Raw genomic sequence first — 17,443 nt, 5'->3', positions numbered from 1 at the left:
GATAATGATGGCGTATGTAATGATAGTCCTACCAAGAAAGGTAATAAAATCGCAAATAAAGCTGGCCACATTTCTGCATTTCTTAGCTATTTAATGATTTGTAATTGAACTCCCTGCAGTGGTACATTGGTTTTTCTTTATTTTTATTTGCAAATAATGGATTTTAGCTACAACATGCTTCGGATAAAACTGAACTTGGCATAGAATCACGTGGGGTTCTCCAAACAGATGTGCCAGTAAAACGTGAAATAAACCCTGTGTGTCTTCCTGCAGTTTATGTTCGGTTCAGGAAGGAAGAAATCCGAAATTTCACCTAATTTCATATAATCACGAGAAGGACAATTGGAAGTATATGGCAATGGGAATCCCTGTATCATTGTGTTCCTTGGCTTTTCATTATCCAAACCAATGGTTTGACTATTTTTGGAGGACAAATACAAAGTCAACTGGAAAGGGGGTCTTTGAATCATCCACTTTTTAGCAAGAAAAAGCTCAGTTTGAGGGTCCTTTGTCTGTCTGTCTGTCTGTCTGTCTGTCTGTCTGTCTGTCTGTCTGTCCTGTTAATTTTTTTTAGGTTCTACTTAACCTGCCACACATATTTGTGATGGCAGGGTCACGACAGCTTCCCGTCCAGTCCTATCAGATTAGATGGGATCTGTTTGCTCTGATTTTCCACTCCAGTTAGTGCCGGTTAACAGCAGGTCATAAACTAGGACTGGACCACTGGACTAGTTAAATCCCTGTTTCTGGTCAGGAAGAAGACTAATGTAATGGGTTTTTTTCTTCAAAGGTCAAACAAAGGGTTAATGTAGTATGTCTGGACTCAAATACACTTTCCACAGACCAAGAAAAAAAAAGTTTCTTTTTTTTAAAACCCCCTCATCTCATTGATGATTTGGCGAACATTTGTCGGGATTTAGCATTCCCACATAAAATGTTAATGAACCAGCGAGTGACCGCAAACTATTATGTATTTATTTGCTTTTGGACACATCCAAGATGACATCACACCAAGTCAGACCACATCCCGGTAACCATCTGAGAAATGTGAACGAAAGTGCATCACAATGCTAAGTGATTGTACTATTTGTATAACCAGCTCTCTCCTAAACCGATAACAGGGGACAAGAGGGATGACAGATTAAGCTATCCGGGTTCAACAGAAAACATTTCCATTCCAAGATCCTGGTTACCTCTGGCGATTCCGCATTTCGATATCATTAGAAAAGTTTAAACAAATCTATTGATGGCAACCTACGCAGTCGTCAAGGAAGGAGACTGGTACAGCATTACAGACCTTCTTTTCACATAATTAAGCACTTCACTTCAATCCTTGTGCCAAAACCCTTCATGTACAAGAGCCTATCCACAAGGCAAACAAATAGCATATCTGCACCCGGTGGTTAAGCAATTTGAGTGGGGCCTGGCTGGTAAGATCATTGGACATTGTTTCCTGGGACGAAGAATAGCCTACGCATTCCCTTTATCACCTTTGAGTTCCCAGGGGACCAGCCACCATTGCACTTTTACCATCAACAACAGGCCAGCATTGGTGACTGTGCACCGTGACCTGCCTAATAATGAGTATATTTAGCATGGAGACAGACGTGTTGTGGCGGTACAGGAAGCATGCAGGGCGACAGACAGCGTGTTATCAGTGGCGGTGTGTGTGTGTGTGTGTGTGTGTGTGTGTGTGTGTGTGTGTGTGTGTGTGTGTGTGTGTGTGTGTGTGTGTGTGTGTGTGTGTGTGTGTGTGTGTGTGTGTGTGTGTGTGTGTGTGTGTGTGTGAGTGTGTGAGTGTGTGAGTGTGTGTCATCAGTGGCAGTGTGTGTGTGTGTGTGTGTGTGTGTGACGTGTGTGTGTGTGTGTGTGTGTGTGTGTGTGTGTGTGTGTGTGTGTGTGTGTGTGTGTGTGTGTGTGTGTGTGTGTGTGTGTGTGTGTGTGTGAGTGTGTGTCATCAGTGGCAGTGTGTGTGTGTGTGTGTGTGTGTGTGTGTGTGTGTGTGTGTGTGTGTATGTGTATGTCAGTGAGTGTGCATGTCTGTGTTTGTGTGTGTGTGTGTGCGTGTGTGTGTGTGTGTGTGTGTGTGTGTGTGTGTGTGTGTGTGTGTGTGTGTGTGTGTGTGTGTGTTTGGATGTGCGTGTCATCAGTGGCAGTGTGTGTCGTCAGTGGCAGTTTGTGTGTGTGTGTGTGTGTGTGTGTGTGTGTGTGTGTGTGTGTGTGTGTGTCTGTGTGTCTGTGCGTGTGCTAGTCAGTGTTTGCGTGGGTGTGCGTGCGTGTGAATGCTGGAGATTAAAGCACGAAATCATCAAAGGCACAATTTTAATGTAAGGCGATTGTGAATAAAAATTCCCCTTGCTAACCAGATTAATGTCTGCAGACATATTATGTATATGATATGATGTAATGTAGTAACATAATGTAATGTGTGTTTATATCCAAGTCAAGCCGTTAAATGTAACAATCTTTGCTGCATACTTTGCTTAATGGACTCTTCGTGCTCCCTGCCTCAAACGTTAAGTCCGAGTGGCCATCAAGGCACACACAACCACACACACACACACACACACACACACACACACACACACACACACACACACACACACACACACACACACACACACACACACACACACACACACACACACACACACACACACACACACACACACTCTCAAGGCTGTTTGTCTCTACCTAAGTAACAAACCAGCTGCAATGACCCTTGTCTGGCTGGCAGCAGACAGTTAGCAGGAAGAGATCACCCCCCCACACACCCACCCCCCCACCCCCACAAACACACACACATCTGTGTTTATGACAAGATCCTGCGATGGCTGTCTTGTTGGTTTAGTGGGTCCTGAGTGCCATTAGTATTGTTAAAGGCAGGTGGGGGCATGGGGGTTTTAAGTCCTTCTTGGGGGCTTTTTGTTCATCAGGGTGGTTAATGGAAATAGATTAACTGTCACCTGATACATTGTGCAAAGAGTGTAATTGTGTGATAAAGGTATGGTAAGTAAGAACAATATTGGCATTGTCATTAGGGCCGCATCTTCATTCAAGCTTTGTGTGCTTAGTTGAAGACGGTGGCTCCGTTGTGGGGTCTGTTGTTTTTCTTTAAGTTAGAAGTTGCAGAAGACGGCAGAAAGGTTTACTCCATTAAAACCCCATAGTGTTGACTCTGTCTACCTATGAGAACTGCTCGGGAACAAACAACGTCAACCCGAAAGAAAGGTTCTAGTAAGCTGTAAGCTGAAGCCGCATGTCATGTGTATGGCAGAGGCCGGTTTAAAAGCGCGCTGGAGGTCCATAGTAATGAACATCCAGGGGATGCAGACAGAGTGAGGTGGACGGTCGCCCTCTAGCGATCACTCTGTATCGCAGGTGAGCGATGTCCGCAAACTTCTGCTCAATTGATGCAGTGTGTGTTGGAAATGTGTCACAAAACATGGAAAAAAACACAAAAAAACTTCACGGTACACATAACATGAAACGATCCTCACAGTTTGTGCCATAAATAAGGCATTTCAAATGAACTGAACCGTCGTTACCTGTGTTCTGAGGCAAATTAAGGGACTGTAGCAAGTCTGAAACGTCGACAGGAGCTGCTGGGTGGCCCGCGGCATCAGCTGCAGCTACACGGTTCTAAAGGGAAAGGAAAGCTGGAATAAGTTTAGGCTGCTTCAAGCTGCAAAACCAGAACTCGAAATCTGCACTTTTATCACACTGCGGGTTCACTTACTCTGAACAGTATACAGAAGCACACGAGATGCAAGAGAAGTAGGTGCCGTGGCGTCCCGTGTATTGACTGTGCAAGGGTCCGACGCAAAGCCATGTCTGTGGAAACACCTTCCACCCAAACGGAGAACTCCTGCAGGCAGAAGAAATCCTCCCGGTATATTCCAGCAGTGCAGCAAGTCAAATGACTTGGGATGACGCCATGGACGGACGGATGAATGAAGAATTGTCAAAAGGGCTGTGTTGATCTATTGCTTGTTGTAGGTGCTGCAGCCTGCACCCCTGGTAACAACGCGACAGCAGATATCAGCTCCTCTCTGGGCTCCATCCATCTCAGTGTATTCTGGTGGACCTTGTGGGGGAGTTGGTTGACTTGGGTTCCTTCTCCCGACCAGACATGTTCTGTGCTCTTCTTCTTCTTCCCGGGTGGATGTGCTTCCTTCCCTCTCCTTTTCAGTTCTCCGTCTTTCTTTCAACGCCGTCTGAAATTGTACGGCTTCTCTCTCTCTGTCTCTTGATGTCTCTCGCTCTGTCTATCTGTCTATCTGTCTATCTGTCTCTCTCTCCCTCTATCGATAGTTTGCCTCTCTCTCTCTCTCTCTCTCTCTCTCTCTCTCTCTCTCTCTCTCTCTCTCTCTCTCTCTCTCTCTCTCTCTCTCTCTCTCTCTCTCTCTCTCTCTCTCTCTCTCTCTCGCTCTCTTTCTTTCTCTCTCTCTCTCTCTCTCTCTCTCTCGCTCTCTCTCTCGCTCTCGCTCTCGCTCTCGCTCTCTCTCTCTCTCTCTCTCTCTCTCGCTCTCCTCTCTCTCTATTCTCTGCCACCCCGGAGCAGGTTTGACTCCCACTGGGATCATATGATGATGAAGTTCCCCCGGGTGGCTCGCGAGTGACTAGCGTCTTTTCTTTGGCGGGGTGGAGCGCGTGCCGAGTTGTCCAACCAATAGAAGACGACACCTGTGCTCCCAGCAGTGATTAGTCGGGGAGAGGATCCTGACTTGTAGCGTTATACCGGTCTACCGTCATGCATGTCCGCCATGCAGTTAACATTCCCTGGAGTGAGAACAAATTTGAACATAGAAAGTATAACAGCATCCACGACGAAAGAAAGAAAGCAATATTCGAAATATGTAACGGAGAACGATATCCATATACAGGAAGTCCCTCCCTCTCTGATTGCCTCTATCCTGAACATCAGTAACCGATAGTCCCACCCTCTCTGTCTTCAGTACCGATCATTTGGACCATCCCGTCCCAGGCGTCCCGCCGTAAGATGCTTTCAACAAGCCTGGAAACGAGGTTACGCACGGTCCGGAAGAAGGCATTTATGTTTGATTATCATCATATTTAATTTGTAGCTATAGGCTACGTTCTGATGAATATTCCAACTAATTAAACATGTTAAGACACGCTATCCCTATTAAGAATGCACCCTACCGAGTCATGTGCGTGATTGTTTTCCCCATCGTTCTCTCGCGCTGTGCAGCTGCGCAGATAGGCGACTATCCAACTCTTCTTAATCGTGCATGGGCGCATTTTATGACTGCGGGAGACGACCGGGTGTTGTGGTTGCGGATTGTGGTTGCTTGTTTCATACTATACACGAAGTACTGTTCCACAACAAAAGTAAACCAGATGCAAATGTAATGCTGCATCATCCGGTGTGAGTTCGTTTGGGTTTGTGGAGAGAGAGAGAGAGAGAGAGAGAGAGAGAGAGAGAGAGAGAGAGAGAGAGAGAGAGAGAGAGAGAGCGAGAGAGAGAGTGTGTGTGTGTGTGTGTGTGTGTGTGTGTGTGTGTGTGTGTGTGTGTGTGTGTGTGTGTGTGCGTTTTTGCGTGTGTGTGAGAGAGACAGAGCGAGAGACAGAGAGAGAGCGAGCGAGAGAGAGTGTGTGTGTGTGTGTGCGTTTTTGCGTGTGTGTGTGAGAGAGACAGAGCGAGAGAGAGAGAGAGAGAGAGAGAGAGAGAGAGAGAGAGAGAGAGAGAGAGAGAGAGAGAGAGAGAGAGATGGGTAAATTGCCAGTTTACAGAGTAAGCTCTTGGCAGTGAACAAGGACAAAGACTGGGATCAAATAAGAGGGAAGTCCCAAACCAAGTTGACCATACCAATCTGTTACCCTGTGCGTTACCCAGGCCCATTGAAAACCAAACACAGGATTTGTGTACGTGTGGAATTCTCATTGATAATCATTGAGTAGGCCACATGGATATTTATTCAGTAAAAGAGCAGTTCATTTTTTACCAACCTCAGGCAGACAGCCAGGCGAAGTAGGCTCTGAATAAGCTTCCTTCTACATAATGGGAGAGCACTCTAAATGAGAACAATTATGCAAAATAAAACGCAAGAATAGCAAGAACAAAAGGACAGAAAATTACACAGTGTGACTGAACCTTGAAAATGACTTGTCCAGATTGGACGATATGTGCTTGGGTGAGGTGGCCCTCTAAGCTGTCACCGATTGGGATCAGTTCACTTCCAATATGCCCTCTAATCTTCAGGACCCTAATTGTCTGTCTCCTGGCCCTGTGTGTGTCCCTGCCTGCCTCTCTGTCTGTCCGTACTTGCCTGTTTAATACATAGATTTAGCAAATGATTGGGCTCCAATATGCACTGTTGGAGTGACCATCACCTCATTCCAACTGAACAATCTGATTAGTGAAGATTGCGTGTTAATTGTAAGAAAAAGTAACTTTTTTGGCTGATAGATAAAAATGTTTTTAGTAGTTCTATTGCTCTGAACTAGTACCCAAGGTCAGTTTTTTTTATGGTTTCAAATAGAGCCTAAAAGTGTGTGGTATGACTTTATTTGAATATGCATGTTGTTGATTACAAGCAAATCAGCTCTATATGTTTATTGTGATTGCATATTTTAGGGAGGCGAGTCATGGAACAATCAGATTATTAACTATGATATTTACAAAAAGATAAAAGACCTAGTATCACAGCACAACGTCGACATCTTACAGAACCCAACTAAAAAAAAGGAAACAAGATCTCATTATTTGAGTGGTTTCATTTTCTACAGGTGGTGCTGATTTGGCAATGACGTATGAATAACTGGCGTCTGCGTGAGTGAACTATCTAGCCAAAACATCAACTTTTGAGAACATTTCAATCTTTCATTTTCTGCATCCCACAAGCTGTTTTCAGCTAATTGAAGGGATGAGGAGACAGAAACAAGATATTGTGATGTTTGAAAACCAAAGAACTCATTGACAAAATTCTGTAGAAGCCTACACCAGTGTCGCAGATCACAACACAATGAGTGCCTCTGAGCCAAAACACCCTTCTGGCAAAATTAAAGGTCAATTAAAATCCACCCATGAGGAACCGATGGCACTTATTCTAAAGAAACGGCACGTTCTGCAAATACAAGTTACTGCCCTCAGGAATCCTCTTTGCCATGTGGTTCGAGGACTCTGATGTTGTCAAAAATGCCCTCATAAGCAGTGTATAAAAGACTTGATTAAAAGAGATCCTAAATTAAAGGACATGTCCTTGGTTCTTGATCCATCCATTGTTTACCCCACTGGACCCACGGAAGACTTTCAGAGCCCAAAGACGGGGCTTGTAGACTGGTTTTGCTCCATGTTTAACTGGTTGGTTCAGGCTTGGCATGCTAGAAATGGAAGGATTTAGTCATGGATTTGCCGCTGCACTTACTGATTTCCACATGCACTTGTACACACTGCTAAACACTCCCATGTCTTATCTACAACCCTCATTCAACTTCTAGTTCATTTGAAACTGCTGTTTACTGCTGCTTAATGTTGAAGTTCATTTGTGTAACGTGGTTTAATTCTGTGAAATGAGGTTTAATTATGTGAAATGTGGTTTAATAATCTGCAATGAGTTTAATTATGTGCCATGTGGTTTGATTATGTGCAATGTTGTTTTGGTTTTTGCCTCTAGTGGGGTCCTTTGTACAGGCTGACTTTGTATTTGCAGTTGATTAGTCGCACATGCATGCTTCTTAGAATTAGGTTTGAAAACACCAAACATCTCCATTGGTAAATCAAACAAATTTCGTGTGATGAATGTCTACACTGTAATATTCATCCAATAGTCCAATAGTCCATGAGAACATTTGTTGAAAAAACAGTAGCGAAGGGAATTTAAACATCTGGACTGTCAATCACATGTGTGCACACGGCATTGTCATAGCTCCATCAAGGCGTCTCCATGGATGTTCATGAGAAATATAGGGTGGGGATGTTATGCCGGTAATGTTGCAAGTCTTGCACTTTCAGGGTACATGTGTGCTCTTGTTGAATATGATGATGATGTTGAAGACCAATCCAAACTCATTTTGAAATGCATAGGACTACTTGCACAACACATTCCCAAACCTGTTTTACATTATAATTCAAAGTTCAAAGTCTTGTTTTATATTTTAATATAGTTGGGAAATTTAACAAATAATTGAATACAGCTACAAATCAGATTGCATCCTCTACGATGTGTCAACCACTATCATCCATGGAAGTGCTCAATATTACAGTTTAGTCTTGCACAACCTTTTCTTCTCTGGGCAGCATTAGTGTGAGGTTTCTGAGAGCTGACGGAGGAAGGAGCTGGAGGGAGGTAGAGAAGGGAGGATGGAGGAAGTTGGAGGTGATTATGATTCCAGCTCCCTGAATTGGAGCTAAAGCCTTGCACTAGTCCACTGTTAAATGATCCAGTGCTACTTAATACAAAATAACAGCAGCTCCGGGCTTATCGGTGTCTTTAGTGAGCTGCCTTAGACAATAAGCCTCAACAGCTGTTTGTTGAACACAACAACAATAGTTTACTGCATTTCTTATATCGTTTGCAGATTTTTAATGAATTGGATGGATATATTGCTTGCTTGTTAAATGTTTTTATATGTTATCACATTTTGTGAGCTTTATAAGGTGTTAGCATAGAGCAATATGAAGATAAAGACAAACATCGATACACAAACTCCGAAACGTAGAAAGACAATTCCAGAGGTTTGAATTTAATCGTCTTGGTACCATGCACACAGCGGGCAACCTCTCTCCTCTGAGCATAACACTTCTCTCTCTGCACCCCCTTTGTTTCCAGAGGCCAGGAGAAAATGAAGGGCTGCAGAATCGCTCTAATTATTGGTAGTCAGCTGTATGTGATCACTGAGATGGAAATAGCGTTTCTGAAGGGAGGGGCGTATGAAGCCCCCGAAAATTAAGTGGCTGGTCTTATGACACCCTGCAGGGTAGGAGTCTGCTAAAGTTCACCACCTCCATGTTGTGAAAGCAATGCTGCTGCTGGCGGGGATCCCTTCATCATTCGTCTGAGTTAATAGGAAATCAAAAAGCTCAGGGGAGAAATGTGACTTTTTCTCGGGGGGGGGGGGGGGGGGGGGGGGTCGGCGAAATGACAGACTTCAAACGTACCCTCTTATCAATCTATTAAAAGGTGTTGTTAAAGTAACTGCACTGCATCCCAGCACAGTTTCCATCGCAGTATCAGGCTCCTGATTTGCCTCTTAAGATGTGTGTATAGTGTCCCTCTTTGTGAAAGGTGGAAGGAATCCTCGAGGTTCTCGGATGCCTCTCCGGTGCTGTATGGTGTCTTTCATATCGCAGGGTTCCACAGGAAACGGCCTTTTTTCGCTTCCCTCAGCAGAGCTGCAGCCTTTGCATGCCTGCAAACCAGTGGCATGGATTCAATCTGTGGGAGGGGAAGTCTGGCCAAGATCCTCTGTCCATTACAACCCTCCTCACTGTCCGCAGGGTGGCATGGAAGTGTACTGGTTGGCACGGAGACGGAGGTCGGGAGGGCTGGCACCGCTCTTCTTATCGTGATATAATCCGTGATTTGTCTGTTGCACGCTTTGTGGGGGAATGTTTTATGTTGTGTTGATGGGTTTTTGAGCCCCTGAGTTTACATGTGATGCGGACGAAGGCATTACTTACGCACATTTGAAGGCGAAATGTACAAATTTAAGGGGTCAGGGGGGGTATTGATTTTCTTTGTATTGTTATTCTCGGGGGTCATGATTTGGTTGTCATTGGAGAAGATCGTTTTCGGATATGGCCTTATGAGACGATGATATTTATTAAAATTTCAGAATTGCCATGTTCAAATCAAAATTCTTTCTCATCATTTATTCTTCCAGTCCTTGCTGATATACTTGAGTAGATTAATCAAAAATCAATTCATCGTAGTGCGCCAATGCATTTTATACCCACTGCTAGCCTCTCCACCCAAACTCATTGTTTCCCGATATGAGACTTGGGGTGAACTCTTTCTGTATATTAAAAGTTGTGCCAATTTGTTTCTGATGCATTGCTCACGAAAACGTTTGAGTTTCAAGGTGAAAGAGGTGTTGATATTTAGTTGACAGTGAAATAATGTCACTCGCTGCAATAATCCACATTGTTCATGTTAAAGTGATTATTATTTTGCACAGTTGTATATATAACGGTAATGCAACAATGCTGTTCGATTAATTAAATGATGCTTTAGCACTGAATAGTGGAGGAATATTGATATATGTTAGATCGGTTAATTGTGAAGACACTTGCTGATTGCTGATCTATTTATCTTTGCTTAACTTATAATGCATGGAGAGTTATGTTGGCAACTTGGCACATATGCAGAAACGTATGACTCTGCTACCAGTGACTCCCATGGAGTAATCAAACTTCCATAGACCTCCAAGGAAGACACACACAAAGACAAACAGCCCAAGGCACAGCAGACTGAGGAGAGTTGTCCAGACTGTGGTTTGGTTGTACTTTTCCACAGGCATCTGTAATGTCAGTGTAGGTCCAGCAGGATGTCATAGCAGAAACAAGTAATTTTTTAAAATCCTCTGGTAAAAATATAATATAAAATAAATATACATTCATATTTTTTTATTGAATGGATTTGAGGCATTTGAATGGTATTGATTATCTAAAAAATTCCTCAATCAACATCCTCCTCCAGTGATAAACTTGGAGCTTCTTACTCAACATCAAGCCCTGGCGCTGCACAGACCAATATATGAAACACCTCACACAAACATTTTTTTTTCAATAAAACTATCAAAAACAGGATGGAAAGAACAAGAAGGGAAAAGAAGAGCAAGAGGGAGAAGCAAAGGTGAACGTGTCGAGGAGCAAGCAGAAATACTTGGGGACCCGAGGCCACTGGTGGAACTGAACCCCTGCCATGAAAAGGTGAGCTGGAACACCACTTGATGAGAAATGCCTTAATGCCTTGAGCTTGTCTAAGAAACTACAGCAATCTCTAGTTCAGCGTTCCCCCTAACGGACGTCAAAACTACACCCGATGGACCTAACAGAATCACAAATTGATGGTACTGAGCAATCTAACAAAAAAACTTTGGCAAAGGGATTCTAATGGTGTCTGCCCTGACCAGCTAAGCGTATCAAAAAGACAGAGACTGAAATAAGAAAATACGCCTAAAACGAAGAACCTACTACAATGTATAATATCAACCTCAGTGCTCACATGAGGAGAAAACTAAATGTGTTTCCTCTTCAGCTCCGACTTCAGTTGGACTCCTCGGACTCTCACAGCCGGACTCAATTTCAACAAACAATGCAAGAACATTTACAGAGGTGCAAACCCTGCCCATTGTAAATCAAAGAGATTTTAAAGGGGAACACGTATTCAACGAGCTTTCTTTCTAAGACATTCATGCAGCACTCACACATACGCATCCCTATGCAGCGATTCCCACCGCATACTTACACGGACACCTCATTGACCACGGGTGCTTCTGCGATTCTCCCCCTCGTTTGATGTTTCTATGCCATGTTGGTCACAGAGGTTCCCCCCAGCGATCCTGTGCCTCATTCTCCCCCTCCCAGGTTCCTTCTTTTCTTGCACTTTTCACACCGCTTCATTTCCCCAGAGCAGAGCAGTGCAGACAGGCTGGATGGAGTCAAGGTAGCCGGCATCGAGGCCAGGGATTCGCTGGAGCAGTAAATCAGGAGTCCATAAGAAGACACTGTAGGAGATATAGCAGCTGATGTAAGGGGAGTTATAGGTAGACCGATAAAACAGTGGGAAAGCTCCAGGGAATGGGGGGGGGGGAACTGTTCAAGGTATACGCAGGGTTTATAGGTCTAGTAAATGTATTAACATTATTTTTAATCTTGATACTATGATGGGAAACTCATGTGAGCTGTGCGTGTGTCTGTGTGTGCATGTGTATGTGGGCATGTGATTGAATACATTTATCTGTGGGTGGTGTATTTTTTCGGTGTGTGTGCGTTGACGATAGGGTAAGTGCAAAAGAGTAGGCAAGCAAGGGGTCCAATAGACCAACTTCATCAATAAAAGCAAAATCCTTTGTGCATTTAAAATATGAACAAGGTAATTTGATAAATCTCCTATATGTTACTATATGTCTTCCGTTATTTTATCAAATGGCTCAACTTCGGAATCCAATTCACAGATAACTTGGCGTATCCCTTTAAATTCAACAGTACCTGATCAACTCTTTTTGTTTGTGTGTGCCTATTATATTATAATCATTTTATTGCATATGATACTGCTTTCAGATATATATGGTCGCGCTTGAACACACACACACACCGACACTTCAATACGTCTTTTCACATACACACATAACCACACAAATCTAACCCTCCCCCCCCCCCCACACACACACACCCCCCACACACACACACACACACACACACACACAGAGCAACAACCAACAACAACACTTTCAACCATCCTTCACAGGTCAGCACCTCTGTCAGAGTGGGTCCCCATCAGAGGCGGCTAGGTGACTGTCCTCAGTGGGGCCTAAGCTCTGTTTTGGTTAGGAGGTGAAAAGGTCACGCGACGCAGGTTGAGAGAAGCTGTCATGTCTGCCTGAGTGGGTGCTCCAGCCAACCAGAAAACAATATGTGTGCACTTGGAAGTAATACGCCACACATTGCGGAAGCCTTATGTCTGGTAGGCAGAGAGGATGAATAGGCTGTAGAACATGATTGACGAGGACGTATTTAGAGATAATGTGAAAGGTTAGTTTGGTGGTTTGATTGGAATTATGCGGAAATTGCCTTAAATGTTGTCAGGCCGTTTTCATTCGGCATTAGGATGGTTGGATGGTAAACTTGATTGATGTGATTGTATCTTTTCCAATTGCATTGCTAAATGCTTTGGACACGGCTGCTCAACCACCTGTTGTTCATCTGTTCCTCACCACTTTGTTGCTGATGATGGATCCCCTCAGCCCAAAATAGTAGGTCTAGGTTTTTTTTACGTCTAGATGATTGGTTGTAACCCTCAAAAGTATCAGTTTTAAAAGGGCACCCCCTCTTTGAACCAAAACCGTTAAGCGTATATACCAATATTCAAAGTAAATCAAAATGTTTAACATATTTCCGCTGGCACTATTACTACTTTATTTAGCTTTTAAGGGCCTCTGGTGGAATGTGATGCGCCCCTTGACCCCTGCGGTCAGGGAGTGTACATATCTGTGTCTCCACTAGCGAAAGCCACATTCCACGCTCGGATCTGGGTCAAAGATAAAAGATGTCAGAGATTGCTCCCTGACAGGCCACGAGAGTCTAGCATGTCGAGACAAATTTCAGTGTTTCAGGGGTGAAGGAGGGGTATTGAGAGCGTATTGATTGTTTGTCTCGGGGTCATGATGTGGCTGTCATTGGAGGAGTTTGTTTTCGGACTTGGGCCTTATGAGACGGACGCAGGCTGGGGGAACTAAGTGATGTTGCAGGTGTGGACGTGAATGACTCATCAAAGATTTCATATTTATATCAAGCTGCTTCAAATGTTCCTTTTAGACCGCTCTTGTTTGGGGAAAACACCTTTTTGGAGCAATGATGGCAAGCTGGCTACCAGCATACTATCATCCACATCATCGTCATTATCATAATTTATAGATAGCCGGTGAGAACTGCCACAGCTGGTCGCAACATGTTTCGCTCAAAAGGGATCGTCTAGCTCTGCAAACAAGTTTATTGGACCACAAAACTGATTCCCCCCCGTTATTCAACTTGAAATAATACACATGTAATTCATAGATTTCAGATTTGTCTTGGTTCAGAGTGACTTGTATCGCGATAAGGGCATCAAACCAGTCCCATTATTTCAAGTTATTCCAAGAGTCAACTTTTTCTGAGCCGTGCATCATTTACAGCTAGAGAAGAGACCACGACATCCTCATAGAAACTCAACAAAAGCCGTGGCCAGAAGAAGAAGCAGTCCAAGGCCCGGGCTCTGCCATGGGGGTGGGGGTGGGGATGGGGGGGAGGGGGCTGGCTGGGGCTCCTGGGTTCTGCTGGTACCATTGTGTGCGTGAGACACATGCATTTCTGTGTGGGAAAAAGTGTCCAACTTGTTGTCACTCTGTCCTCATAGCCGAGATAACTAAACTACCCACCACCACCACCACCACCACCACCCCCATTATTTGTAAATGGCAGACCATTAGTCTGGTGCAGATAAAGAGCTTCTGATGGCAGGGCACGTATAAAGGGAGCCTACGTATTCAGCGCTGAAATGAATGGGACCCCTAACCCTAGGGGGGGGGGGGGGGGGGGGGAAGGGAGAACAGTTGGAAACGACGGAAAATAATGGGAAAAAATGACTTCCTTTGTTTGAGTGCCATGGCTTTTTTTTTTTTGCTGGTGATTAAATGCATCTGCTGTACTTGAGAATAACTCCTTTCTGAATGTTGCACGCATGTTTGGAGAAGCGATGACCCACACAGTGACAATCGCCCTGCAGTTGTGAGGCCAGTCCTCTTCTTTGGTGACTGGAGGAATTTAAGCGTTGGGAAAACTCGGGAGAATGACTGTGTTGCTCTGTGTGGTATCATTCAGAGTCACCAGGGCCATGCTCATGTCTTCCACTGGGATTGACATTTTCCCTTTCCTGTATGGAGCTCACAAGGTCTCTCTCTTTCTCTCTCTCTCGGTCACTGTCTTTCTCTCGCTCTGTCTCTCGCTCTTTCTCTCTCTGACTCTCTCTATGTCTCTGTCTCTGTCTTGCTCTGCCTCTTTCGCCGTCTCTCTGTCTCTGTCTCTGTCTCCCTTTCGGTCTTTGTCTTTCTGTCTCAGTCTCTGTTTCGGACTCTCCCTGTCTCTGTCTCTCTCTGTCTCGCTCGCTTTCTCTCTGTCTCTTTCTGTCTCTCTGTCTGAGTCTCTGTCTCACTCTCCCTCTGTATCTGTCTCTCTATCTCTCTCTTTCTCTCTGTTGCTCTCTTTCTCTCTGTCTCTCGCTCCCTCTCTGTCTCCCTCTGTCTCTCTGTTTCTCTCTCTCTCTGTCTATCTGTGAGTCTCTTCTATTTTATCCCTGGCGGGCGGTGTGTGATCCTCTATTTCCATTACTTGCGATCAACACGTACACACAGACTCACAGTTCTATTAATTATCGGATTGTTCTTTGGGGGAAACGATCATATAACCTATCAGCAACAGCTGCAAGATATTGCTTTTAGCACACTCCTGTAACTCTATAGTCCTCAGCTATAGCTCCCAGTGAGTGTCAATTCCATATGGACCAGACCTCCCAATGCCTCGATATTACTCCCTTTTGTACATTAATAACACCACATCCAATATCCGGGTCTGATGTGTGTTTGTGTGTGTGTGTGTGTGTGTGTGTGTGTATGTGTGTGTGTGTGTATGTGTGTGTGTGTGTGTGTATATGTGTGTGTGTGTGTGTGTGTGTGTGGCGTGGTGTGAGTGTGCATGCATGCATATGTCTGCATAGGTGTGTGGGTGCGTGCGTGCGCCAGTGGGATCCCTTAAACTCCCATACATCTTATCTGTTAGCTGACAAATGGTTTTGAATCAGACTTAATCCCTCAAGTCGGACGCCAGGCACTCCCCCAGTAGCAGCTGCCCGGACTAGGGTTGCTCCAGAGGAACTTTACAGAGCCCTGGTGCTCCGAGTCAGATGGAAGTCCGTCGTTAACGTGTCACGACAGCTACAATAACAGTGTAAGCCTCTGCCGATGCTAAAGGTATAACAGCCCGATTAAGCCGAATACGAGAGGGCTTTCTTACCTTGGTTTCCCCACCTTATCCTGTTTATGGTGATAGTGTGGCACACGCACAACGGAAGGATTCCAGAATAAAAACCTATAATAATATAACTCTAACCCCTAATACTCTAACCCTAAAACTCTAACCCTAACCCTAACCCTTTAACTCCCCTTAACCTGTTTCTGGTGATAGTGTGGCACACGCACAACGGAAGGATTCCAGAATAAAACCTGTTATAATATAACTCTAACCCCTAACACTCTAACCCTAAACCTCTTACCCTCTAACCCTAACCCTTTTCCCCCCCTTATCCTGTTTCTGGTGATTTTGTCACACGCACAGTGGACGGCTTACAGAATAAAACCTATACTTATATAACTCTAGAGCTGGTAGTTTCTAGTCTATATAGTCGGTTCTATTCTGATTCTACATTCATTGCAAAGGGTGCGGTTAGCTCCATCGTGAGGATTACGTGACTCTGTTTGATGGTGGGACCGCACATTGGATACGCATTAGCTCTATAGCTCTCTCACTGATGTAGTTAGAATTTAGGAATGGGACCACATTTCATTCACACTTTATTAACCACGGAACGTCAATTTTCCTCGACGGTCTCTTTAAAACAGGGACTTGGTCTGGCGCGGTTCTTTCATTTGGTATGTTGGGAGCAGAACAGAGAGAGAGAGAAATAGGGAAAGAGACAGGGGGAGAAAAGACAGAGACACCTGTTTAGTGAAGCTGCTCAGGTTGCAGATCATATGGAATCATTTTTGGAGAGTTGGGGAGATTCTCCCTGCTGCTGGATGTTGATTAATCGGTTAGGCGATGAATCTTTCCAAGATCTATGTGGATGATGATCCTTATCTTTCTTCTTAAGTCATTGTGAAGCATTTGCCTCTCTTTTTTAATTTTTTTGCAACATTTACCAATAATAATAATAATATAGATTTCTATTATGATTAATAATAATAATTTATTAGCATGAATATCATATTATCAACGTATTGCGTTCAAACACCAGCCGAGACCATTTGATTGGAGTGGATACCTCAGCGAAAAACCCTCTATAAAGACGCAGATGGTTGATCCGAAAGACCAGCGTCCGACCCGAGTACTCCCGCCCCTCCACTTTAGGGGAGAGGATGGCTTGAGGTTGACCTTACTGTCTCTACACATCTGCACCATGGAGGAGGTGTCACTACAGCCATCCCTCACTCGCTGCTCCGATGATATCCTAACCTCCTCACCTTCCGTCTGGCCCGCCTGCACCTCTTCTCCCCGTGCGTCGAGCGCTCAGACGTATTTACGTTTTCTTTACGTGACGTAAGTGGTGGTCGGAATGGCCGCTAATGAGGTATTCGTCAGGGGTTTCCTTGGCAACTCGAGATCCTCACTGCGATGACATCTGGATATGTTTTGATATAGAATCAAGCTCAATAATGGCACACGCTAACAAAAGTTAATTGACTGTTTAAGTTAGGCAGGCAAAATGCTGCAATTTTTTTTTTTCCCATCTGTGTGCCAAATATTCTCCAAAGTGTGTTTACACAAATAATTTCAATTCTTAAAACATTATTAAGGATGGGTGGATTCATATTACTTTGCTAATGCATAGTGCTGCTGAAAGTCAAGCGCACTGTCTACTATCAGAAATGCACTTACAACCACCTCCCAGTAGGGGGTGTGTTCAGTTTCATTCCTACAGGTGTTACCTGTGAGGCCTCACCTGTG

At 44.3% G+C, this 17,443-nt stretch overlaps 1 protein-coding gene across 1 annotated transcript in view; it reads right to left on the bottom strand.

Annotated features, from left to right (window-relative positions):
• Positions 1 to 4,271, bottom strand: part of LOC130391373 (A disintegrin and metalloproteinase with thrombospondin motifs 16) — a 66,236-nt gene extending 61,965 nt beyond the window's left edge. The window contains exons 1-2 of the mRNA XM_056601477.1: positions 3,740 to 4,271; positions 3,549 to 3,642 (exon numbers count right to left, since the gene is read on the bottom strand). Coding sequence (XP_056457452.1) covers positions 3,549 to 3,642; positions 3,740 to 3,832 — 187 coding nt within the window. The 5' untranslated portion in view covers positions 3,833 to 4,271. The remainder of the gene's footprint in view (positions 1 to 3,548; positions 3,643 to 3,739) is intronic.
• Positions 4,272 to 17,443: the final 13,172 nt, after the last annotated feature.

This window comes from Gadus chalcogrammus, chromosome 11 (assembly GCF_026213295.1).
Source record: "Gadus chalcogrammus isolate NIFS_2021 chromosome 11, NIFS_Gcha_1.0, whole genome shotgun sequence".
NCBI lineage: Eukaryota > Metazoa > Chordata > Actinopteri > Gadiformes > Gadidae > Gadus > Gadus chalcogrammus.
The sequence above is the reverse complement of the archived record's forward strand: the minus strand, read 5'-3'. Positions and strand labels throughout refer to the sequence as shown.